Source organism: Gymnodraco acuticeps, unplaced genomic scaffold (assembly GCF_902827175.1).
Source record: "Gymnodraco acuticeps unplaced genomic scaffold, fGymAcu1.1, whole genome shotgun sequence".
Classification (NCBI taxonomy): domain Eukaryota; kingdom Metazoa; phylum Chordata; class Actinopteri; order Perciformes; family Bathydraconidae; genus Gymnodraco; species Gymnodraco acuticeps.
In genome coordinates, this window is record NW_022991091.1 from 2,749,413 (window position 1) to 2,774,215 (window position 24,803).

Here is a 24,803-nt window from a genome sequence, read left to right on the forward strand (position 1 = left end):
ATGTGGGCGTTAAAGGATAAATCCTGATCAAATATAACACCAAGATTCCTTACAGTCTCACTGGAGGCCAAATTAATGCCATCCATAGTTAGTATATCCTTAGATAATTTGTTTCGTAGATTCTTCGGGCCAAGTACAATAACTTCAGTTTTGGTCGTGTTTAACATCAAAAAGTTTAAGGTCATCCACGTTTTTAAGTCCTTAAGGCAGTCTTGAATTTTATTTAGATGATTAATTTCATCAGGCTTGATTGATAAATATAGTTGAGTATCATCCGCATAACAATGAAAGTTTACAGAATGATTCCTTATAATATTGCCTAACGGAAGCATATATAATGTGAACAAAATAGGTCCGAGCACTGAGCCCTGTGGCACTCCATGGCTAATTTTGGTTTGCGTGGAAGATTCATCATTGACACGTACAAACTGAGAGCGTTCAGATAGATAGGACCTAAACCAGTCTAAAGCAGTTCCCTGTATGCCAACTAAGTGCTCTAGTCTTTGCAATAAGATATCATGGTCGATAGTATCAAATGCAGCACTGAGATCGAGCAAAACAAGAATAGAGACACGTCCCTTGTCAGAGGCTATTAGAATGTCATTTGTGACTTTAACCAGAGCTGTCTCTGTGCTATGATGTGTTCCAAACCCAGACTGAAAAGCTTCAAATAAATCATTGTTTTTTAAGTAATCACACAACTGTTTTGCGACCGCTTTCTCACGAATTTTTGAGAGGAACGGAAGATTAGAAATAGGTCTATAGTTGGCTAAAACCTCTGGATCGAGGTTGTGCTTTTTAAGAAGCGGTTTTATCACTGCTACTTTGAATGATTGTGGAACATAGCCTGATAATAAAGACATATTCATAATATTTAATAAATAAGTGCTAATTAATGGAAAAATTAATTTCATTACATTACATTACATTGCATTTAGCTGACGCTTTTGTCCAAAGCGACTTACAATAAGTACATTCGACCAGGAAGACACAACCTTGAAGAAAACAGAATCATATAAGTATATCAGGTTTCATAGAGCCAAACATTTCAAGTGCTACTCAACTGGCTTTAGGTAATCCAGTCCTTTATTAGTATAAAAGTGCTTCGCTAATCGTTCTAACGCTCGAAGTGGAGTCGAAAGAGATGAGTTTTCAGTTTGCGCCGGAAGATGTGCAAGCTATCTGCCGTCCTGATGTCAATGGGGAGCTCATTCCACCATCTTGGAGCCAGGACAGCAAACCCACGTGTTTTCGCCGATGGGAACTTGGGTCCCCCTCGCAGCGAGGGCGCAACGAGTCGTTTGGCTGATGCAGAGCGTAGTGCACGCGCTGGGGTGTACGGTTTAACCATGTCCTGGATGTAGGAAGGGCCAGATCCATTCGCAGCACGGTAAGCAAGTACCAGTGTCTTGAAGTGGATTCTAGCAGTTACCGGAAGCCAGTGAAGGGAGCGGAGGAGCGGAGTAGTGTGGGAGAATTTAGGAAGGTTGAAAACCAGACGAGCCGCTGCATTCTGGATGAGCTGCAGAGGTCGGATGGCACATGCAGGTAGACCAGCCAGGAGGGAGTTGCAGTAGTCTAGGCGTGAGATGACGAGAGCCTGGACCAGAACCTGAGTCGCTTTCTGAGTCAGCTGGGGACGTATCTTCCTGATGTTGTAAAGCGTGTATCTGCAGCAACGGGTTGTAGCAGCGATGTTTGCAGTGAAGGACAGGTTGTTATCTAGGGTCACACCCAGATTCCTTGCAGTCTGAGTCGGGGAAACAACTGAGGTGCCGATGTTGATTGTCAGGTCAAGAGTTGGACAATCTTTTCCCGGGAGGAAGAGCAGCTCAGTCTTGTCAAGGTTGAGCTTGAGGTGGTGAGCAGACATCCACTGAGAGATGTCAGCTAGACAAGCAGAGATGCGTGCGACGACCTGGGTCTCTGAGCGGGGAAAGGACAGAATTAATTGGGTGTCGTCAGCGTAGCAGTGGTAAGAAAAACCATGCGGGCTAATGACTGATCCGAGCGAGTTTGTGTACAAGGAGAAGAGGAGGGGACCAAGAACAGAGCCCTGAGGGACCCCCGTAGTTAATTGACAAGGGTCGGACTCAGACCCTCTCCAAGTCACCCTGTAGGTACGGTCTTTCAGGTATGAGGTGAGGAGGGAAAGTGCAGAGCCTGAAACTCCAAGTTTTTGGAGAGTGCGAAGGAGGATCTGATGATTCACCGTGTCGAATGCAGCAGACAGGTCCAACAGGATGATGACAGAGGAGAGGGATGCAGTTTTGGCAGTGTGCAGTTCCTCCGTGACAGCAATGAGAGCAGTTTCTGTGGAGTGACCTGCCTTGAAACCAGACTGGTGCGGATCCAGAAGGTTGTTCTGATTGAGATAACAGGAGAGTTGTTTAAAGACAGCGCGTTCAAGTGATTTAGACAGGAACGGGAGGAGAGAGACAGGCCTGTAGTTTATAACATCAGACGGGTTGAGAGTGGGTTTCTTTAGGAGAGGGTTTACTCTTGCCTCCTTGAGACTGTTTGGAAAGTGACCAGAAGTTAGAGAAGTGTTGATGAAATGGGTGAGAAACGGTAGAATATCAGGAGCGATAGTCTGAAGGAGGTTTGAAAGGATAGGGTCCAGAGGACAGGTGGTAGGGCGGGCAGAGGTAATGAGGGTAAGAACCTCACTTGGAGAGAGAGGGGAAAAGGAGGTTAGTGTGTTGGTGGAAGGAAGGTCTGGTGACCCAGCGGTGAGTAAAGGTGAGTCAGAAAAAGAAGAGCGAATATCATTAACCTTTTTTTCAAAGTGGGTAACAAAGTCGCTTGACAGAAGTGAGGAGGGGGGAGGAGCTTTTGGAGGGTCCAAGAGGGTGGAGAAGATGGAAAATAGTTTTTTAGGATTGGAATAGGAAGATTGGATCTTATCTTGAAAGAAAGTGCTTTTTGCCTGAGAGATCGAAGCAGAGAAAGAGGAGAGGAGAGCTTGATAGGTTAGGAGGTCGTCACGGTGTTTGGATTTCCACCATTTCCGCTCTGCTGCCCTAAGGACGGTTCTATTAGCACGCAGTGCATCATTTAGCCAGGGAGCCGGAGGGGACTGACGAGCCTGCCGAGATGTCAGAGGACAGAGCGAGTCCAGAGTGGATGAGAGAGTAGAGAGGAGAGTTTCTGCAGCAGAGTTTGGAGGCAGTAGTTGGAACGAATCAGAGGAAGGGAGGGCTGAGAGCACCGACGAGACAAAGGTAGAGGGAGAGAGGGAGCGAAGGTTACGGCGGACAAGTGTAGGATGGGAAGAGATTAGTTTGTTATGTTTGGAAAGGGATAGAGAGAATGAAATGAAGAAGTGATCGGATGTGTGGAGCGGGTTTACAGAGAGGTTAGAAGTAGCGCAGTTCCTTGAGAATATGAGATCAAGGACATTGCCAGCTTTATGAGTCGGTGGGGACGGAGAGAGTGAGAAAGCAAAGGCGGTTAACAGAGATGTTAGTTCGTCTATCTTCCCCATCTGGAGGTTGAAGTCTCCGAGAAGTACAGCGGGAGGGCCAGTTTCAGGGATGTGTGAGAGGAGATGATCTAATTCCTCCAAGAAGTCCCCCAAGGCGCCTGGTGGACGGTAGAGAACAACAATGGTTAACTGTATAGGATGGGTTACTGTGACGGCATGGAACTCAAAGGTGGAAGGAGTAAAGTTAGGTAGCTTGAAGAGGGAAAAGCTCCATTTGGGAGAGAGCAGGAGACCAGTGCCACCTCCTCTGCCAGTGGGTCTGGGTGTATGGGAGAAGGAATATGCAGTGGAGAGAGCTGCTGGGGTGGATGTGTTGGATGGAGTAATCCAGGTCTCAGTGAGAGCAAGGAAATCCAGAGACTGCAGGGAGGTGTAGCCAGAGATGAAGTCAGCCTTAGGAACAGCTGACTGGCAGTTCCACAGGCCACCAGAAACTAGATGTTGGATCTCAGTGGAGCACGTGGGATAGACGAGAGCAGGCCGGTTATATCGATTACGAGATACACGGGGCCAGTGATAATTGCGAGAAGACACATGAACAGGAATGGAGAAAATACACATGATTATAGCATGAGGGGCTAAACAACTAAATTAAAAATTAAAAACACCAACGATACTTAGCTCAATCAAAGTAGGATTTGCCTCCTCTTTGCCTCAATTTCAAAGCATCCAGAAGCTCCAATACATTCAGAACAGCGCTGCTAGGATCCTGATGAGAGTGCGCAAATATGATCACATCACCCCCATCCATTAAAGCACTACACTGGCTACCCGTGGAACTGAGGATCGAATTCAAGGTCTCCGTCCTCACCCACCAGGGTGTCCATGGAACTGCCCCTCCCTACCTCAAGGAACTCCTCACCCCCCATACCTCCTTGCGGACCACCCGCTCCAGCAACTCCAACTTCATCAAACCCCCCAGGACTAAGCTCCGTACTATGGGAGACCGGGCCTTCTGCTCGGCTGCTCCCAGTCTGTGGAATGCTCTCCCCGACCAAATGAGAGCACCACAGACCGTGGAGGCTTTTAAAAAAGGCCTCAAAACCCATCTCTTCAAAAGAGCCTTTGCCTAGACCTTTTTATCACCCTTTTATTTATTTTTTATTTTTGTATTGCTCTTTATTAATTCTACCGTGTTGTGTAATGTTTATTTATACTGTTCATGCTCACTACTTGTAGCACTTCGGGATTTGAAATCAAATATGAAGTGCTTTATAAATGGAACCCATTATTGTTATTATTATTTGCATGGATGAAGATTTTTCTAAACTTTGGCTCTTTTACGTCAACAACCAAACGTGCATTTTAGCATTCCGATTGTAGGATCTCCTGTTTGTTGCATACAAAGGCATGTGCAAGGCTGTGTGACAGTTGGTGTGAAAACATTAGGGGCTCAACGACTGCAGCTGATTCATGAGCCTCACACAGAGGCCCCTCATTAGGAGGTGACAGTGATGGAGGTGCATGGTGTGAAGCATCAGGAGCAGAGGGGCAAATACAGCTCAACGCAGAGAAATGTATCAGAGGAATCTTTCTTCTTTCCTCAGAGCTGACAGTTCCTCCACACATTTTCACACATTATTACCTTCTCTCTTCACAGATTTCCACTGTTGTGGGTGATTTGCATTGCATGTCCCTTGTAGATGCTAGGTAAATGTGGCACTCAATTAATATTTTAATAATTATCCCTCTTCATCAGCCTTCAACAGCCCTGCATACAAGTCAATAATGCAGTAAATGCAGGTATCTGCCATGTTGCCTTCTCTGCAGGATCATTCAGACAGAAATGACAGCCTTTATTAACACTGTAGGCAGCAGTTAGCTTATTCCCTGTCAAGTTATGTTGAATTCCATTCAAACAAGTGTCCCAGTTCTTTCAAAGGCCTCAGGTGGGTGATATAAGAGGATGTTGATACAGATTTCTGTCAGTAAATGTGCACACTGTGGAGTTTCCCATAAAAGAAATAACACCTTGTTTAAAAAGGATTACACAGAAACTAAGGTATTTTAAAGTCTAAAGTTTCACAACGCGGAGATACTTGATCATATTTATAGGATACTATCTCTAGGATGTACATCATAGTTAGATAGATAATGTCATATCAAGAGAAAAGATTATTTTCTGTGTGGATTTTCAAGATTCTGGAACAAGGTTGGGATGATGAGGTTAAGATGGTAAAAGTGCATAATGGGGTTTTACTATTGAAATTGGAATTTAGCATAAATGTCTTGCTATACAGACTTTGAGGGCATGTAATTGCCTTAAGTTCTTTCATAGCAGAATAGGCTCAAATTATGGGTAGGATGGCTTGAAAGGAGAGCGTTCATTAAAAAATTGCAATTGTAGTATAGAAGTATTGATATCACTCGATTAAGATATAAGGAACATTTATTTTAAAATGGTTAAACTAAAAAAAACACATCTTCTAGTAAGAAATCTCCATGGCTTTAAAAGCATAATGAGTTTCATCTCATGTGCGTATCACACACTTATTTTTTTTATACAGTATGTTCACTTTACCCATATCAATTATTCAGTGACATTTAAAAAATCATTCCAAACAAAAAATCAACCCTCTTGACATTTACATAAAAGCAAATCGTAGTTTATAACAGAACTCAAGTCGGTCATGGATACGCATTAAGATGCCAATCACGGTACTTTTATATAATTGACATAGCTTCTCAAAAACAAGAAAATAATTGTGAAAAAGCAACCACTTCCACAATGTGTTAATTACATCTTCAACAAAAGGACATTTGAAAATACAAATGTGACCATATTTAGCTACTACACTTCTGCTCTCCAAAAAAAGAAAGAAACGTTTTTTATTATAACCAATGGTGAAATCCATTCCATCCTACTAACCCCCACTTTCCAAAATCCAAGCAAATTATGTAAGTACTGTAAGCTATTGTTCTGATATTAGATTGATCGAATGTAACATGGCTTCAAAGGGCACTCTGTTGTTTTGAGTTTTGTGGAAAAATCATACTCAATTTTATTTCCCAAAAAAACTGAATACAGAATAACAATATTTTATTCAGGCAGATGCGATGACTAGAGTGAACAGAGTGACTAGAGTGAACAGAGTGACTAGAGTGAACAATGCTATTTGCACCTAGCCACATTGGCTGTTTAATATTACTGCTGTTAAAAAGGCAATTTATTTTCTCATTACGTTAGAATGTTATAACTCGTACATTTTTCACATAAAAAAATCCTTATATATAAATAATAACTATAACCTATTTGTTGCACTCCTTCAAGTCTTACATTTAGTGTTCAAAAATCTAAACTATTGCACAAAGAAGCACTCATTCCTTACCCTTACTTTAGGTTGCCTCAACTGAAAGCATTATTATCAATATATATAAATGCAGGAGATGGCCTTTAGGTTTCTTTGGCCTGCTGAAGGACGCCTTTAATTCATCCCATCCCACTCATCTCTGAAAATATACTATGTGTCCTTGACGGTGACATGCTTCTTTTGTTGATGCAGCAATGTGACCAAGGAGCAGCGCGGAACCGGAGCAGACACGTCCTCCGCCTTCCCGCCTCTGAAAGCTCAGCCTGTCCAGAGATGGTCCAGACCGAGCCCTGCCTCCTCAACAGCAGCTGCTTCTCCTACGACTACAAAGTCTCAGGTGGGATATAAGGGGATGAGTTGGAACAGGAAGACAGTATAGAATTTTGAATCTCAATGCCAAAGTATTGAACTGAATGAAGCGAGGTATTTGTGCTTGGCCACGTAAAGATTCCCAAACTATAGAATTGAGCACATTGTTGCCTGTTCGAAGGTGAATAATGTGGAATAAGATGTATGGTTAATATGATGATTGTTGTGTGTTTGTGTGATGTGTGTGTGTGGGTGTGTTGTGTGTGGTGCTGTGTGTGTGTGTGTAGGTGTGTGTGTTGGTGTGTGTGTGTGGTGTGTGTGTGATGTGTGTGTGTGTCGTGTGTATGTGTGTGTTGTGTGGTGGGTGTGTCGTGTGTGTGCGTGTGTGTGATTGTATTGGTGTGGTGTGTGTGGTGTTGTGTGTGTGTGTGTGTGTGTGTGTTGTGTGTTTGTGTGTGGTGTGTGTGGTGTGTGTTTGTGTGTTGTGTGTGTGTGTGTGTGTGCTGTGTGTGTGTGTGTGTGTGTGTTGCAGACTGAGCACTTGCCAGCTCAGGTGAAAACGGCCATCTGTGGTCCGGGTTTTCGGTTACGTCTCTGGACTGTATTCGCAGCGATGGCAAGATTGTGGAGCTTGAAGAAGTGCGAGCAGTGGTAATATTGTGTAGTCACACATCATTTACATATGCATTTCTGACAGTCAACAGAAAGCATGTTGTTAAAAAAGCCCAGATAAGAATCTGCATTTTTGGCAGTTTTCTGCATCTTTTGTGTTGTTGTTCTTGCTGGGCAAACACCAAATGAGTGTTAACATTAGCGTAACCCCAACCATTTTCTGTACATTACTTAATTGTCTTGTATAGTTTAAATAAATGTAAACAAATTACGAGAAATACCTCACTAATTTGCCTCCAGGCTGCTGTGTTCTGTTTGCATTGTGGTTTCTACAGTTGGTAAAGCAATATATCTCCCGGGTATCCAGCAACAGTTGCGCTTTAACACAATTTTATTTTTCATCTCAATGTGTCAGGGTACTCCTGCGAATATGCAAGGTGAATAAAGCTGAAACATGTGAGGTGCTCAGCAGCAAAAATTGCATCTTCACAGTCATTTTAAAAACAAAACCCATAAAGGTGACCCCTGGCTGAAATGTTCCTTTGTCTGATCAGGGCCTGTTAGTTTTAAGGGGCCCTATTATGCTAATTTCCAGGTTCATATTTTAATTGGTATGCCTCTACTGTGACATGTTTACTTGCTTTAATGTTCAAAAAGTTCATAATTTAGTTGTTCTCATACTGCCTGTGCTGCAGCTCTTTTCACCCTCTGTCTGAAACCAGAGCCCAGTCGGCTCTGATTGGTTAGCTGGCCGGCTCTGTTGTGATTTGTCAACCGCTCAGAGATGTCCTGCCCCTTAGCCTATCACATACCATGTGTTGGAGCGCTAGCCAATATAATCACTATGTTGCAGAAGTAAACAAAGGAGTCCAATGGAGCTATTCAGGCAGGCGGGGGAGTGTGTGAGAAAACCTTGGGATTTCAGCCTTTGAAGACCATTACAAAAACCTATATAACACACTGCAGGAAAGGGAAACCGAAAAAATCTAAATAGGGCCAGTTTTCAGATTTGTTTTAATTGGCAATGGATATAGACATGGAGGTATAAGCAGGCATTGTTACTCTAATGTTTGTTTTCTTTTCATATACCATATATTTGAACTCTTAACCAATGCCGACGGGGACAGGAAATAGAGCGCCAAATGACATAGAGCCACCTAACAAGAACAATTGGAATATTGTATTGCACTTTGTTTGGAGAGTGTAAACTATTGATTGGTGCTGCAGCACAACACTTCTTCTTGTTTCCACTGGCTTATACATAATTGAAAGCCCAGTTGACCAATTTGTTTATGTGAGAATGTTGTATCTAATCTCATCAACATCTTTATTCTCAAACGTTATTAAATTGTATTGCCTAGATTTATTAATGCAAAGATAGATGCAACTCTTAAAGATGCTACAAGTTACTGTCTATTCAATACAGTAGTTGCTGTACTATTTGTAATGGTTGGTTGCAAACCATTTATCAGTCTTGTGGCACAACCTGCAGTTAACTTCTGGTATACCCAGTTTTATGGCTATGAAGGATGTGATATTGTCACCTGTGTTAGGTATAATGTCCTTAAACAGCACGATTCCCTCTCATAAATGTTCAAATAATGTAGCTCAATAACATTTGAAAGCAAGGTTAATGGTAAAATAGTTGAATTGCCTCATCTTCCCTGCCCTGAAATGAACTGCAGCCTATTTCAATTATGCAAATCTGGGTACTCAGTCTCTCTTGTTAGTGGAAATAATTAGTCGTCCCTCCTCAATCTTTTGTTGTTTTCCACAGTTGGGTCTGATCAACAAGTCAAGGCTGATGGAGAGCTGCGTCGTGGAATGTCCTGTCAGCTGTTTACTCTCTGAATGGTCGCCGTGGGCTGAATGTTCCCACACCTGCGGTAACCAAGGTAAACACGCGAGAAAACAAACTTAATTCAAACGCCGTGAACCCAAACCTGATAAACAAAGATGACCACATGTGCGGGGTATCATTATTCCTTCTTTTCGGGCACATGCCAAGATGTTAATTCAGCATGAATACATTTGAAATGCATTCAAATATTTACATTTATGTGTAATCCACCGCCTTATTATACAGGGAAACAGTGTGCTGAGTTTTTCCTTTCTTCAATAATGTATATTAATATTCCCACTTTATTCTGTACGAGGCTCATTTTTGTAAACGACTTTACTTCATGAGGTTGGATTTTTAAGAACGGCAGGTTGATTTAAATTCAATTTTATACAGGTCACCTTTAGAGACGTCATAAATGATTCACTGCTCCTAAATCAAATATATACCTTTCCTTAGGATGATTTCAAAAATGCAATTAGTAATCAAAAACCTGTAGAATGCTCATCATCTCTTTGAGAAAGCCATGTTATAACCTCATTCAAAATGCAAAAGTTAATTATTTAACCGGGATGCATACATTGTTGTCTGGGGTCTCCCAAAGCCAATCCCCCGGACCAAAAACGTGTTATTCTCTTAATTAGAGAGACTCAACAGCATCTTCTTAAATTAATTCATTTTAATTTGGCTCTTCGTCCCCCCACGCAGTTAACCCCTCATTCCAATAAACTCACACTTACATTCGCTTCCAACTGGGGATTTAATACTCTGTCTGTCTGTCTCCCTTCGATCTGTCACTATTGCTGTTTCTGCCACACTCTGTGTTCATTTTCACACATTGTGAAACAAATCTGTCAGCCTTGATGAGGGATTTGCGTCGTATCTGTGTCAGACGACTCAAGGATCGTGTTCTGTCAGGATCCCGCGGGAGTGCTAATGTTTTGGTTTGATTTTTTGAGATGGCAGGGCTGAACGTCCTTTTTTTTCACGTCAGCCTGGGGCCCATGGAGCTCAGCATCTCCCCTGGCATAACACGAACACACACACACACACACACACACACACACACACACACACACACACACACACACACACACACACACACACACACACACACACACACACACACACACACACAGCTTCTGTCTTTACTGGAAGGCTGATGGAGACCAGGCCATTCCTTTACTAAGCCTCAGAGGGCCCACACATTCAGCTGTTACAACATAGTAAACCTACTCCAGCCAGTACTTACTGTTGCAATTTACCAAACTTCCCTCTCATCCATTATAAATGACTCACTTGAACCAAACACCTTTTTTTTCTAGAAACCATAAGTGGCACGGTGACACAGATGTATGGTGCTTGTCATGAGGAAAACATATTATGGGCTAAAGAGAAGGTGCAGCGTCTTTCCACTCCTAAATAAATCATCATTCATTCCATCCACTTGTTTTTAACAGTTATTTTATGGGGCCTTTTGTTTGTGCAGTGATGCATTTATTTCTCTCACCACCAATCACATGGTCTCCACTCCTATGAATCCCACAGTGTTTTGTTCTTTATTGAAATAGTTTGTCATAATAATAAAAGTGGCCCTTAATGTTGTTTAAGAATCATAGGTATAAAGGATGTAGGGCTTGAACATTGGAGTTATTTACATATAAATATACTTTCTCAGTTGTTACCCAACAGTGTATATGCTTTGTTGTTGTGCAGGTCAGTCGGTGCGCACCAGGAGAATCCTGCAGGAGGCTCATGAGGAGGGTCGGCCGTGTCCAAACCAGGTCACCCAGACTCAACCGTGTCCCATAAGGCCTTGCTACACGTGGCTGCTTAGTGACTGGTCCACATGCACTGTGGAGGTATTCGATCTGTGCTGTGAATGCTTTGCTTGATTGGAGATTACTAAGTCTAACCTTGATGTGACATTACAAAAAAGAAATGTTGTTTTGATTAGCAAATAGTAGGGTTGCAAACTTCCCATGGAAACTTTCCGGAAATGTACCGGAAACTTTCCGCCCCATTTCCGGAAAGTTTCCATGGGAAGTAAGCTGGGGAATTTTGGAAATATTTGATGCAAAATTAAACAAAAAAACATGATTTTTTTTTTTTTTTAGTTTTAATTATTTTATTGAACAATTATTTGTTTCATTGAAGAACGAACACAGGAATGTTGAGTTAAATGTTACTCATCCCCCTCAACCTCACTCATTCAAAAATGAACAAAAATGCACCCTGTTGGAGATTTAAAGGGATATCTGGTCCGCTTTTCAAATCTCCGCGCGTTCCTATGAAGCTGTTTATAATACAGGAAGGAATCCATATCCACAAAGTAACCGTTAACAATAATCTACTTTAATGGCAATATCACAATGCAATACAATCATTACAATACAACATGATATATTACAGTTATATTGTAATGCTTAAGGAGTAATGCCGGCTTACTCCTGCACTGGTTCGCATACTGCAGAGCTACTTTCACCCGAGGGCAGCATGTGAAGAAGAGGCCGAACGCCAGGGATCCACCGGATATATACCAGAGTAAGAAGGAGGGGTTTGGTGTTAGGTCAGCTGGTCATCTTTTCAGGTCATCTCATTGGGAGACGCAACGCTGGCCAGCAGGAAACCAAACCGGCTCACTTTCCAACAAAAGGTCTCAAGGCCTGCATACCTACACCTCCCCCACAGAGCAATAAAACCCTGTTTACTCCAACCAGCCCAGAATGTTTATAGCCATTTGTAGTCCTTACATTTATGAAAGGATAAAACAGAGAAATCAATATAAAACACAAACACAGGTATTGTTTGAACAGTATTCACTTAACTGCTACTATTGATAACCACCAGAGAAACCCAAGGGACCTCTCTTAATATCACAAACACGGTAGCTAGATCTAAGTTGAATGCAAATCAGGACATGCTCTCACCTTCCCCCATCTTCCTTTGTCCTCAAAAACACATGTCAACAGGCCCCAAATGCAGCTCACAGTTTTACCCAAATTATTCCCATTTTAAGCTTATCCATAGTTTGCTAACATGAATAAATACAAATATAACTCTACAACCCCCATCCAAAAATCCCCACAAAGTCCCATTCAAAATGTTAAATGAATGAATGAGGATGGCTCTGTCCAGTTTTTCCACTCTCACATTTGTGAGCCTGTTGCGAACCTTTGTGTGGTCTCAATAGCCATGCAGTAAGCAGTGTGCTATGGCATGGATATTCAGGTGTACTTGAATTGCATCTGTTTGTTTTAGTCAAGATTATGCTAAAATACTTTCCCCAACTATATTTAAGTTCCCTATGAAGAGCCAACCTTCAATTTAGAAAATTCCCAGTTTATTCCCATAAATTCCCGTTTATTCCCGTGGAAAATTTCCATCTTTGAAAATTCCCGGAATTTTGCAACCCTAGCAAATAGCAATCCATGTTTCTTTCTATCTCTTTTTTAATAGTTTAAATGACATCTGACTGAACTGCCATATTAATTAAAGGTACTCTGTGAAATGTGTAAACATTAGTTTAGTATAAAGGAATGAAGGGAAATTCAATATGTATTAATACAATCAATATTTGTTTTAATTATCAAATAAATTGCCTTTGCAAATGTTTCATGAAGGAAATGCATTCAGAACTGTTTTAGACATTTGGAAATAACACAAAATGTGTCTTGGTAGTTAAGACTTGAAGTCCACAGTGCACCTTTACTATATACAAATTGAACAATATGCCATTTACATAAATATATGTATAGAATGAACATAGGGAGTGAGTATCCAACAAAGTCACATAGATGCTTCTGTCAAGACCTTTTCCTCAATATATTGTGAGGAAACATCTCTTGATAAATCTTACAAAGACCAATTTGTGTGTGTGTCCTCACAGGATGCAGAGTGTGGTGAGGGGCTTCGGAAAAGGAGCCTGTCATGTGTGGTCCACCGGGGCAGCTGGCCCGAGTCCCCCCTCCAGCCAGTGGACCAGGAGCTCTGTGGAGATGAGCTGAGGCAGCGGATCCAACAGGAGATGGAGCAGCCCTGCTTCGTGCCCTGCCCAGGTAAAGCTGCTCTAATTATTTGCTTTTCAAATGTATTAACATTCACTATATAAGGTGTTATTATTTATCTAGTTGCATTTACCATACAGTATGTTATAATTGGCTCAAATAGACCAAAACTACTACACGTTATTTATGTAATGGAAATAATTATTCGGCCTTGGTCACTTGCTTCATAATCAATAATCTTGTTCATGAAAAGAAAACCTAATTTGCTGGAATCTGCCGATACACTGTCCCCTCTGCCAATCGGTTGACATTTCCACGGATAAATAATTATTGCAAAATCAATAAATGTCATAGATTAACTAATGAACCTTTTAACTCAACATTATCTGGTCGATCAGGTCCAGTAACAACTTGTTAAAAAGGACACAATGACCACTTGGATAGAATAAAGTTCACATGTATGTTTAATGCAGTGCCTAAGAGCATCAATGCTGCAAAAGTCAATACTGACATTTTTTACAATCAATGATTTGAAAGATCTAATGGTTTCTTACACAACAGTGTTGCTAACTAAAATCATTCACAGCAATGAGATGTCTGCACTCCAAGAGGCTGTATGCCAGTGCTAAAGCAAGGATTTTCGAATGGCAGTAATACAAATGCAACAACATAATAAAACTAGTTAAACCAAGAACTTTTTACTTAATACTTAATTAAAATGTGAGATAACTAAACATATTTTAAAAAATATGCCAGCTTACCCCAATGTACCCTTTTGAATCACAATGATTGATACATTTGGAATGATGATCTTAGAAAATAATCGCAGTGCATCATTATGAAGCGTAAGAGTGCCTGAGGGCTGGCAGCAAAATCAGTGTTGGCACCCAGGAAATACTGGAAGTGGTTGGGCTTTATGCAACTGATGAGCTGCATGTGTTGTCCCTTACCAGCTGCTAAAGTAATGAACCTCATAACAGTTTAAGACAACCTAATTTGAGACCAGCAAAATGACAGTAAGACAAGATCCAATAGCCCCCACAAAAGGAAATCTAGGGAACCATCATCTTAAAATAGGAACATTTGCCTCATTAAATAAATATATTTGTAAACCTGCTCATTTAATTTGTCAATAACAACAAGCTGTAATTGGCTATCGGCCATGCCTCATTATATGTCTGTGTGGCATGGTAGCTGGCTGCAGAAGATGTGTTATGACCTATAGTTAAGCAAAAATGCATGAAAAATTAAAGCAATGTGTGGGTTGAAAACACCGAAACATTCTCCGAATTTAAAGTAGTACAATGTGCTTGCTTCAATATTATTCCTTGTGTTATATTCCTAACACACAGTGCTCTGTTTCTTTTTGTCTTTATTTATTTTAGTGTACTATTATGTTCTGCTGTTGCAATGGGGACAAATGAGTTTGTCTTCGGTGCATCACACAGCATTTCATCTTAGACCAAATACACCACTAACACTTATTATTTATGATGTCATGTCCCAGACAATAATTACTAAGTAAATCAGATGCTAATTAAACATAGACATCAAATAAATCTTAAATAAAAGGCCCTGCATGTTCATGTGCTTAAATGTGTCTAGCAGTAGCCTACAGCCACAGGCTGCCACTGCTGGCGATTAGTGTCAGAAGAATGTCCTTATTGTTTCCCTTTAGTGCGACTGCGGCTTTCTGTGGTACACATCAAACACATAGAATGCTTTTTTCGATGAAATATAATGATAAAAGTGCTGGCAGAGTGCTGCGGGCACTGTGCATGCACGCTGTACCTTAAAAATAGAGTCATTGTAATAAGAAAAAAGTATTCAGGTATATCACGTCACCACTTGTCAGAAAAAAATCATCTTTATGAAATGTAAAAATGGATTGAAACATTTAAATCAAACTGCTTTAAAATACCCATTATTTTCTTTTTATTCATTTACTTAAGAAGCAACAATTCACACGTGAACATCATAAAAATGCACCAGATTAAGCCATATAAGCTGTTTTTTGTCTTTTCTCTTTCCTGTATTGTGTTTTTGTGCAAATAAATGATCTGCAAAGGCTAACATCCCAAAGTTCCCTCCAGTTCTATTTATAGAACTATGCCATAAAGCATTAAGATGGTTTTTAATTGTATCATTATAAAAATCACCACAGCACCTAGAAGCTAGTAGATCACGCCCTTTGTAGTATTGTCTCTTTCATCCACTTTTAGGCAACAGAGCTGACAGCAATAACCTGCTTCACTTATCACTGTCTTGGTCTCCACACTGAAAACGTGTAATGAAGCTTTATTGTCTGTAGGCCTACTTAGTTGCTGTGCAAACCAGCTACAAGGGTAACAGAATATACCTGTTTTTTAAAAAGAGAATCATTACCATCTGATAAAAGAACAACTCTGATGTCTCATGGCTCTTGTTAGTTTTTCTGTTAACAGACAACATCTTACAGTGCTTGCTTTCGCCTCTCGCTCTCCTCTGATCCACGCCGTGATTCATCATTCGGGCCGCCTCTGCTGTGAGCCTTGGCTCGGCATCAGAAGTGTTTGATGGCCGCAGCAGAAGTGTGTGTGTTTTGGTGTCTGTATGTCTGTCGAGCGTGAAGGAGGTAGACGCAGCGCGGGGGCCGGGGGGGAGGGGTTGTCAACATGTATGTGATGTACAGTGTGTGTGTGGCTGTGTCCTCCAGCTTCAGCCACAGCATGCTTCCACAGCATGAGGGATGGGCTGATTGAGTGGATCCATATAAAGATGAAGGATAATGATATGCGTGGCTCACTAATGGGCTTTCAGGGCAGAGAATCAGAGGGTTTCTCCTGGCTGAGGGGGTGATGTTATCACTACAAGCTGACCCTTATAGGATTACATGGGATATCAATGCTTGAACTACGAGATAGAAACTGATAGACAACTTATTTATTGACACACAGAATACTCTAAATCCGCTAATAACACATTTTCTTTTCCTAAAAGACACATTTTCCATATTGGGTGTTGCTATTGTATTTCGGCTCAGAGGTATAGCTTGTATTGTATTTCTCTGGTTGGTCTATTACTTCTGAATTTGCGCTGGGCTGTCTGAGTAATTTGTTTTTTGTGAATTCGGTCCATTATGAGCCGCAGAAGTTGTTTCTGATCTCTTTGGAATGTTCCTAGAGCTAGCAGGGGAGCCAATACAAAGTTCTCTGAAATACGTTTTGCAAGATAATATAAACCAGCCTCAAGTATCTGGAAAAAATAAGTGTTACTGATAGATTTGTGCCTATCAGTGATGTTTTTCTGTCTCTTTCTGCCCTCAGGAGACTGCCATTTGACCGTGTGGTCGTCATGGAGCTCGTGCCAGCTGACCTGCCTGGAGGGACGGAGTTTCGAGACCACCGGGCGCCAAGCTCGCTCTAGAGCCGTGATCATTCAGGTCATGGAGAACCAGGGAAGCTGCCCACTTCAAGTGTTCGAGACCCAGCCCTGTAAAGGTATTGAAACATTTGTTATTGAAATAAAAATGCGTTTATATACCTTTAAGGATGCGATGGGATTAATGAATCAGATGAGTGTGTGAGCTGTCTTTCATTTGACACACAGAACAATGGGGGCTATCCACCCTTATCCACAATGTAAAGTAATTCACAGCCTCTTCCCTCTTCTCTCTGTGAGGAGCAGCAGGTTCAGCTTTCAGAACAACAAGTAACCAAAAACTAAAATGGCATTCATTTTATTAAATATGTCATGTAGTAATAGATGTATTTATTTGTCTTCTCAAGAGAGTACCAGAATGTGTATTTTATGTTAGTATTTCAAAAAATCTCCTGGGGGAGAATCCCCCCAGACCCCACTGCAGGGGTTGGGTTTTCAGCAAGTCAACTCTTTCACTTCTAGAGAAATTGCAGGATTGGCTCCAGGTCGCCCTTTTTATTTACTACAAGACAAATGTGCCTTTTTATTTCATACAGTTCAATTTGGATTGAGACAGGGAAATAATCTAAACCTCACGCGTGGCGTTTCACTGTCAAGGGGAGTGTGTAATTACATTGCAAATACTGACTTGAGCCCCACCACTGTATGGGTTAGCCCTACCACAGATTACCCAACACAAATACTCTGGAGCCGCCACTGGTGATGACACTGTGTTACGGAAGAAAATAACAGTGTCAGAGAGGGGGAGAGAAACTCCCTCTGGAGAAAACTTTGGGATTTTAGCCTTTGAAGACCATTTACATGTAAAAAAAAAGCCTATATAAAAAGGAAAGGAAGAACACCAAAAAAGCATAATAGGGCCTCTAATAATGGATTGCATTGGATTTGAAAAGATTGAAGGTGACAAAGCCAGTGAATTATCCCCCCCAGCCCTCAGCTCAATGGAGCATTGAAGCGTCTTCCAACTCGATTTTCAGTAAAAAAAAACCTCAGATGAAACCAGTACTCGACCAGCACTAAACAGCAGACATACAAAGCTAATGACTGGCTGCCGAACATAGTGGAGCATTTATCAGCTGAAGAGCCAAATATTTCCCTCAGGAGTTGGTCAAGTCCAAAAACAACTAAAGGAGAGTGAATTTTGGACAGACATTACATTGATGTGTGATTTCAAACATGGACATTTTTCTGACCCTAAACAGACCTGGAAAATAATCTGTAAAACACGTTTAAAAGGTAAATTAACATTTGTATTTGTTTCACTGACCTCTTATGTTTAAAGGACATTTCCACCTGTTACCACACACAGCCGTGATGTCCACACACCCTGAGTACATTTCTACATCACTGTTGCCATGTGGAGAACCCAGACCAAACAAAACTATGTTAACGTTTTTATACAACAATTAGACAACAAGCCTTGGATCTTTAAAGGGGCCCAATTATGAAAATGTTCAGGTTCACATTCGTATTTTGTCCCTCTACTGTGACATGTGTACATGTCATGCAAGAAGAACTTCACACTTGATATGATAAAGTATTATCGTATTTAAGGTTCAAAAGGTGCTTTATTTTTCTCATACTGCCTGTGCTGCAGCACCTCTTTTCACCCTCTGTCTGAAACCAGAGCCCAGTCTGCTCTGATTGGTTAGCTGGCCGGCTCTGTTGTGATTGGTCAATCGCTTAGAGATGTCTCGGCTCTTAGCTTATCACTTACACTTTTTTGGAGTGCTAGCCAAAAAGAAGCGCGATTGATACATAGTGATGTCACTACGTTACTGAAATAAATGTGTGGGAGAAAAACTCCCTCTGGAGGGAACTTTTGGATGTTAGCCTTTGCAGACCATTCACATGCACAGAAACCTATATAACAAATGCCTCTGATTCTTAAGATTGAATATTAAAGTGAAGAATTTTCCCCCAATAAACATGAAATACTTGTTATTAGGGCCACGTCAAAAGATTTCTGTTTCATCCTGTTGAACTTGATACCTCACTTGGCTATTTTAATCAGTGTGTATTTGTGAGCTTTTAAACGTACATTTGTGAGGGAAGTATTACTGCGACAAAACACTCATCAACTCACACACTGCCACAGCTCATATAACAGATATACTGTAATGGACAGGAGCATTTATTTGGGTTTCACTATGGAGCTGACTATCCAAAAAGGCTAAAGGGTGTTTTAAGTGCTTTTCAAGCCAATTTTTGTTTTTGCAAAGTCATCATTGATTCTGTATCACATGTTGGCAAAACGAACGAAAGAGTTATCATCAAAGTGTCCGATTTTCAACATAGTCACGATTGTCACACCAATTATCACATTTTGATGATAAATGAAGGCTTTACAATGACTTAATGACCCAAGGGAGCTGTGTGTGTTTCTCAAGGCATTACTTATTTATTGTTTTGGACTATCTGTGTCCACTTTGTGTTTCACTGTTTCTGTGAGATGAATTTATTTGTGTCTTTATTATACGTTTTTTACATCTTTAGTTGCTTACTTAAATAATCTTTACTCTTTTTAATGTTTTACCTACATACCTTGATATATGTCACACAGTCTTGGGGTATTTTTTCATTTTCTATTAGCTGTTTTTTAAACTATGTATCATGGTATTGGCTTTCATTTGACTCTAGCTCACCTTTGTAGCTAGCTGTGTGACTAATGTAAGTATGTGCTTTCCTATGGTGTTTCTTCTACTCATAACTAACACGACATGTGTGCCAAGATTTACTTTGATTCATAAAATCAGGCTCTTGTGTCTTTATCTGTTCCTCTTCTCAAATGAATGTTCCCCTCAGCTCCCCAAAGATAAGAGCCTATCTTTTATGAAATAAGAGGTTTTTCATATTTTTCCAGCCAATTTCTCCCCTCTCATTTCCTCCAAAGATGCATTTGTCCTCTAGCAGAAACATGTGCACTTTTCCTATCATTACAAACACAACATGTCTTACCTTATATCATGTGAAGTAGCGGGGCCAGCAGGAGAAGTGGTAGTTAATGTCCACAGGAGCCCGACGACAGGCCAGTGCCCGAAACAAACTGCTAATGAGCATCGTCTCTGCCATTGCTACAGGGGGGAAATGCCACAGCTACCAGTGGAGGACGGGAGGATGGAGCAACAACAAGCGGGCGGTGTGGTGCCAGCGCTCCGATGGTGTCAATGTCACAGGTGAGTAGCTGCCAAATATCTTCTGTTCACCCTAAAAGGTGTCACGCAGAAGCACTCAGAGGAACACACTGACCCAAATTCTTACATAACTATCTACTGTATATCTTGCCTAATGCACACTGCAGCCCAAAGTGTCCCAGTTCTTTTTTTTTGTTCCCCGGCACTAAACTAAATCAGTGTTAACAGCAAAAAGCTGCACAAGGTCTCATTTTTCAATATAGCCTGCATTGCACATGTGTTCTACAATGCAGCTAGTTTAAATGCTCACTGAGGAGTTTGCCAGCGTTACCATGACAGGAAATCCATCTTCTTTCATTCTGGGAAAAGATATCACACCGGTAATTTTGTCAGAGATTCTTGCAGCAGGGGGTTTAGAAATACATCTACAATTGATTTTCTTGTTAGTTCTGGAGATAATTGAATGCTTGGAAACAAGGCAGACAGGTAGATGCAAAAATAGATGAAATGCATTTCGCAAACCTCAATATCATTACAAAATATTTGGATTTTGCACAAGATGTGTTCAGTATCCCCCTGCAAGGGAATCTATTGGCATCATTTAAAAAATAATGCATAATAGGTTATAGCACACAGAATTATAGCCACGCACACACATGAGGAATACTTTTAGTATAGCGTTCTAGTTGAATTTAACACCTTATTTGATCTGCCAATACTCAGCACAGCCAGCATTGATTCCTCCTCTCCCTCTTAACATGAGTAATCAATAGCCCAGAGCTTGGAGGCTTTCAATCCATATAAATATAATCATGCATTTGTATTTGTGGGAGAAAAAGAAAATCAAGAAGCGTAGAGAAACAGAACAAAGGTAATAGCGCTGTGGGAACAAAAGCTTTAGGCGAGCTTGAAGTGCTGTAAATAGCGTCTGAATGTGATCGTATTGCTGTAAGGAAGTGTTTCTGGCAAATATGAGCCAAAAAGGGATAACCTCGCTCCGCAGAGAAGGCAAGAGCCCAAGGCATTACTCTTTGATATTTTGACATGCAATTTTCCGTGTTGGAATTAAAATGTTCACAAATTGATCAGGGACCGTGATAGGCAACCGGGCCCATTAATCAGGTGTGACAGTGCATTCATTTAGTGATCAATGGGTACAGGAACAGAAATAAGAACCTGTTGTCTTCCTCCAGGGGGTTGTTTCCCGCAGAAAAGGCCCACCACGATCAGACACTGCCATCCTCCCTGCACCAAACCCTTCTCACACTGCACACCGGTAAGATCATGGTTCTTTGATCAGGCAGCTGTGATCTGTGTAATTCTCTCTGTGTGTTTTGCTGTTTCCTGCTGCTAACACTTTCCACGTGAGCAGTTAAATGGATTTTGACAGATGCCACTTCTAATTGTAAAGAACAGGCATTTAAAGCAGGATCACATTAATACCAATGAGTGGGGACTCAGTGTCAGTTAGGGACTACACCTTGATGAAAGGGGGGGGGGGGGGGGGGGGGGGGTTGGGTAACTGCACTCAAGCTGTTGTGAAAATGGTGAATAATTAGCTTGAAGTTTTACTGCCCCTTAGAGTACCCTGCACGTAACTGCACGTACAAAGTAAAAAGGTGTAGCATTTAGGAAACATTTGACATTTTGGATGTTTAATGCAGGTCAAATGCATTAAAAAGCCTATAATAACAAATTACAAGGAAGATGAACTGTGGAAATGGAAATAATCATGAGAATTAAAAAATCATGTTCATATCTTAAACAACAATTTGCAAAATGAGTGAGGTTTATTGAATTACTAATGTTAGTTGTTGACAATTAATGTTTGTATGATAATTAATGATACATCCTTCAAATGTTAGTGTTATTACTTTTTCTCATCCCTTTTCCTTCCTGAGTTGTTGATTAGTACTTTCTGTATTATCATTTTAACAGTTTTTTATTATGTTGTGTATAAAATAAATTTTAAAAAAAAATTTAAAAAAAGGAAAAATCACTCTTATCTGATTAATTATATTTCAGTTTTTTCCTTCTAGTCTAGCTCTGGCTTTTTTATCAGTATTGAGATCTGGGTGGTGGCGCTGTAACCTACCCCCTGAGGAGCACAGTTTAATGTCACGGTTGGAATCAATCAACCTGCGTTAATTGCAGAAATGATTTAAATCTAAAAGTCCCTATACATCGCAGGCTGGTTTTCCTGCGGTGGGAAAGTAACGATCGCGGTGGTCTAGTGCTGGCTGTAAAATGATGTTCTCCCTCCGATGCAGAGCGGAGTGTGTGGGTGTGAGAAGGGTTACACTGAAGTGATGACCACGCACGGCTTCTTGGACTACTGCACCAGGACCCCGGGGGTGGACAACAACAAGAAAGCTGATGTGAAAACCAACTCTGGAAGATTAAAGCCGGGGCCCTCTCAGGCCCAGGACCTCTTCGGCGAGTGGACCCTGCGCCCTGTTGGCCCAGGTACTGAAATGGAAATCTTTCTAACAGCTCGGCCAGTGCGAATGAGATCCTTCCTGCCTTTGTAGCTCCCAGATCTCCAGGTTGTGGGTGGAATCCATTCTGTGTCAATGTTTTAAATTGGCTGTCAGTTGACCATACAAATGTCAAGAAACTCTAGTAGCTCCTGTTGAAAGGAGAATAACTTCTTTATACTGGCATATGAGAGAAAAAGATCTCAAGTCAAAAGCTGTATATGTTGATATATTCAAAGTTTGTAATAAAGCTGCTTTTTGATTGCACAGATGGAAGAGTAAAGCTGTGGGTTTACGCCGTGACCGCCGTTGGATTCTTCTTAATACTCTTCATTATTGCATTATCCTTCTTGGTCTGGTATGTACTTTATTGCTTTCTAAAGAGATTGCTCACTATGCAAAATTCCAATAAACAATAGAGCCATTGTAGGCCATCATGGTAGGTGAGAACAGACCGAGAAGCGAAGCTAAGTCCTAACCATCTGCTTTTCCTTGAAAAGAACCTTGTCAAGCATGAGTTATATTCCTAACAGTGTATTTTGTCTGCTGTGTGCAGCTGCTATCAGATAATGGAACTCTTTGTAAAGACTGAAATAAAGTTGGGTTGTCGTGTTCTGCTAAGTCAGATACGCTGTCAACTTTTCTTTCTTTTTCTATTTGTTTCAGTAATCCATCCAAAAGCAGTAAGGCGTCTCTCCCGCCGCAGAAACCCCTGACCCTGGCCTACGATGGCGACTTGGATATGTAACTGTTATACCTCACAGGGACGTGCTCCACCTCGCACACTCCTGACTGCGTTCAGATTGTAAGCAAGCACGTCCATCACATACTTCTGATTGTTGGCCGCTTTGAGCCGGGGGGGATATTTGCTGTACTGGAAAAAAAGCAGCGGACAGAACGAACCTGATTTGCTGCTGAAGGGCGATGTGGCCCAGAACTTTGGCTCCAACCAACCGTACCCCCGGAGGAAGAAGAGGCGAACATGGGGAAAAAGGAGACAAAAGGTCTCAAGACATACACAATGAATGGACCTCTAGTTTCTTTTTTCTAACTCCTTGCAATGTGAACATAAAGTGGTGTCAACCCACAAGTCATCAGGCCCATTACTGAGTGGATCCACAGATGTTGATTTTCAAGGTTTTTGTTTTGGCAAGAATCAAAGGGACCACCTGATGGGTTGTCTCGTCTATGTGTCAAGAGGGAGACAAAACATCTCGAGTGAGCAGTCATGACATTCAAAGACGGAAAAACAGAACGTTTGACATTTGACTTTGTTTCATCAGTGCCCGATCTTTGTAAAAGGAAATGTCACACACCTTTTAGGTAAACAAACAGCCTTTTTTGAATTCCTGAGAATAAACACGATTTTCTATGCACTACATTAGTGCTGATTCACCTCTGTTTTTCCTTTCAAATGACTTTTCTAGTGTTTTAATTGTAATGCAAGTTGTTGCTGTCAGATTGTGATGCCATATGTTGTGTAAATGTGGAAACCAAATGCAGGCTTGCCTTGAGTTTAACAAAAAACAACGATGCAGTACGTTTTCCTTCCCTGATTCTCATTGAACTCAACTTCTAAATTGTGGAATTAAGCCCTAAAAAATGTCAGACTGCTTTGATAAAAAAACAGCTGTCAACGATTTAAAGAACACACACAAACCTTTAATGTATTTTCTCAGATACCAGCATAATACATCATACCTCATACACACCTTTTCATCAAACAAAACAAAAGTAACTGTTTATCAAAGCAGAATAGAGAGGAGGAATTGTCCACTGGATCACACACAGTGTATTTTAGAGCAACTATGTTTTAATTCTTCCAAAGGGATGTCATACTTCAGTTTCTTTTCACACCATTAATTCCCTACCATTACGCCTAAAGGGAAAGTCAGAGAGCAATGCGGGAAGCTAGTTTTTAAGAGCGTTGTGTTCTTTTCTTCCTGTTATTATTTTCATGTTTTGCATCCCATCCTAATACCCTGAAAGACAGCAAATGCCAAAAGAAATATGAGCACATATTTACTAAATAGGTTACCTCTTTTTTTGTATTTGTTCAGATCATGCACAAAAGTAATCACAGTACCAGTCATTCCCAAATTCTGGATTATTTAGTATCATAAATGCATGGGTCCTTCAGTGCATTATTACGTCCAGCCAGTGGAAAACGAGGTTCCTAATATTTGGTGTTCTTCTCACTGACCAG

The 24,803-nt window shown here is 41.0% G+C and overlaps 1 protein-coding gene across 1 annotated transcript in view; it reads left to right on the top strand.

Moving 5' to 3' along the window:
* The window catches only part of thsd7ba (thrombospondin, type I, domain containing 7Ba), a 176,224-nt gene extending 152,233 nt beyond the window's left edge, over positions 1 to 23,991 (top strand). The window contains exons 19-29 of the mRNA XM_034236864.1: positions 6,991 to 7,128; positions 7,640 to 7,753; positions 9,494 to 9,614; positions 11,276 to 11,421; positions 13,449 to 13,617; positions 16,872 to 17,045; positions 20,067 to 20,162; positions 21,314 to 21,396; positions 22,391 to 22,586; positions 22,868 to 22,955; positions 23,264 to 23,991. Of these exons, the coding sequence (XP_034092755.1) occupies positions 6,991 to 7,128; positions 7,640 to 7,753; positions 9,494 to 9,614; positions 11,276 to 11,421; positions 13,449 to 13,617; positions 16,872 to 17,045; positions 20,067 to 20,162; positions 21,314 to 21,396; positions 22,391 to 22,586; positions 22,868 to 22,955; positions 23,264 to 23,345 (1,407 nt within the window). The 3' untranslated portion in view covers positions 23,346 to 23,991. The remainder of the gene's footprint in view (positions 1 to 6,990; positions 7,129 to 7,639; positions 7,754 to 9,493; positions 9,615 to 11,275; positions 11,422 to 13,448; positions 13,618 to 16,871; positions 17,046 to 20,066; positions 20,163 to 21,313; positions 21,397 to 22,390; positions 22,587 to 22,867; positions 22,956 to 23,263) is intronic.
* The last annotated feature ends 812 nt before the right edge of the window (positions 23,992 to 24,803 follow it).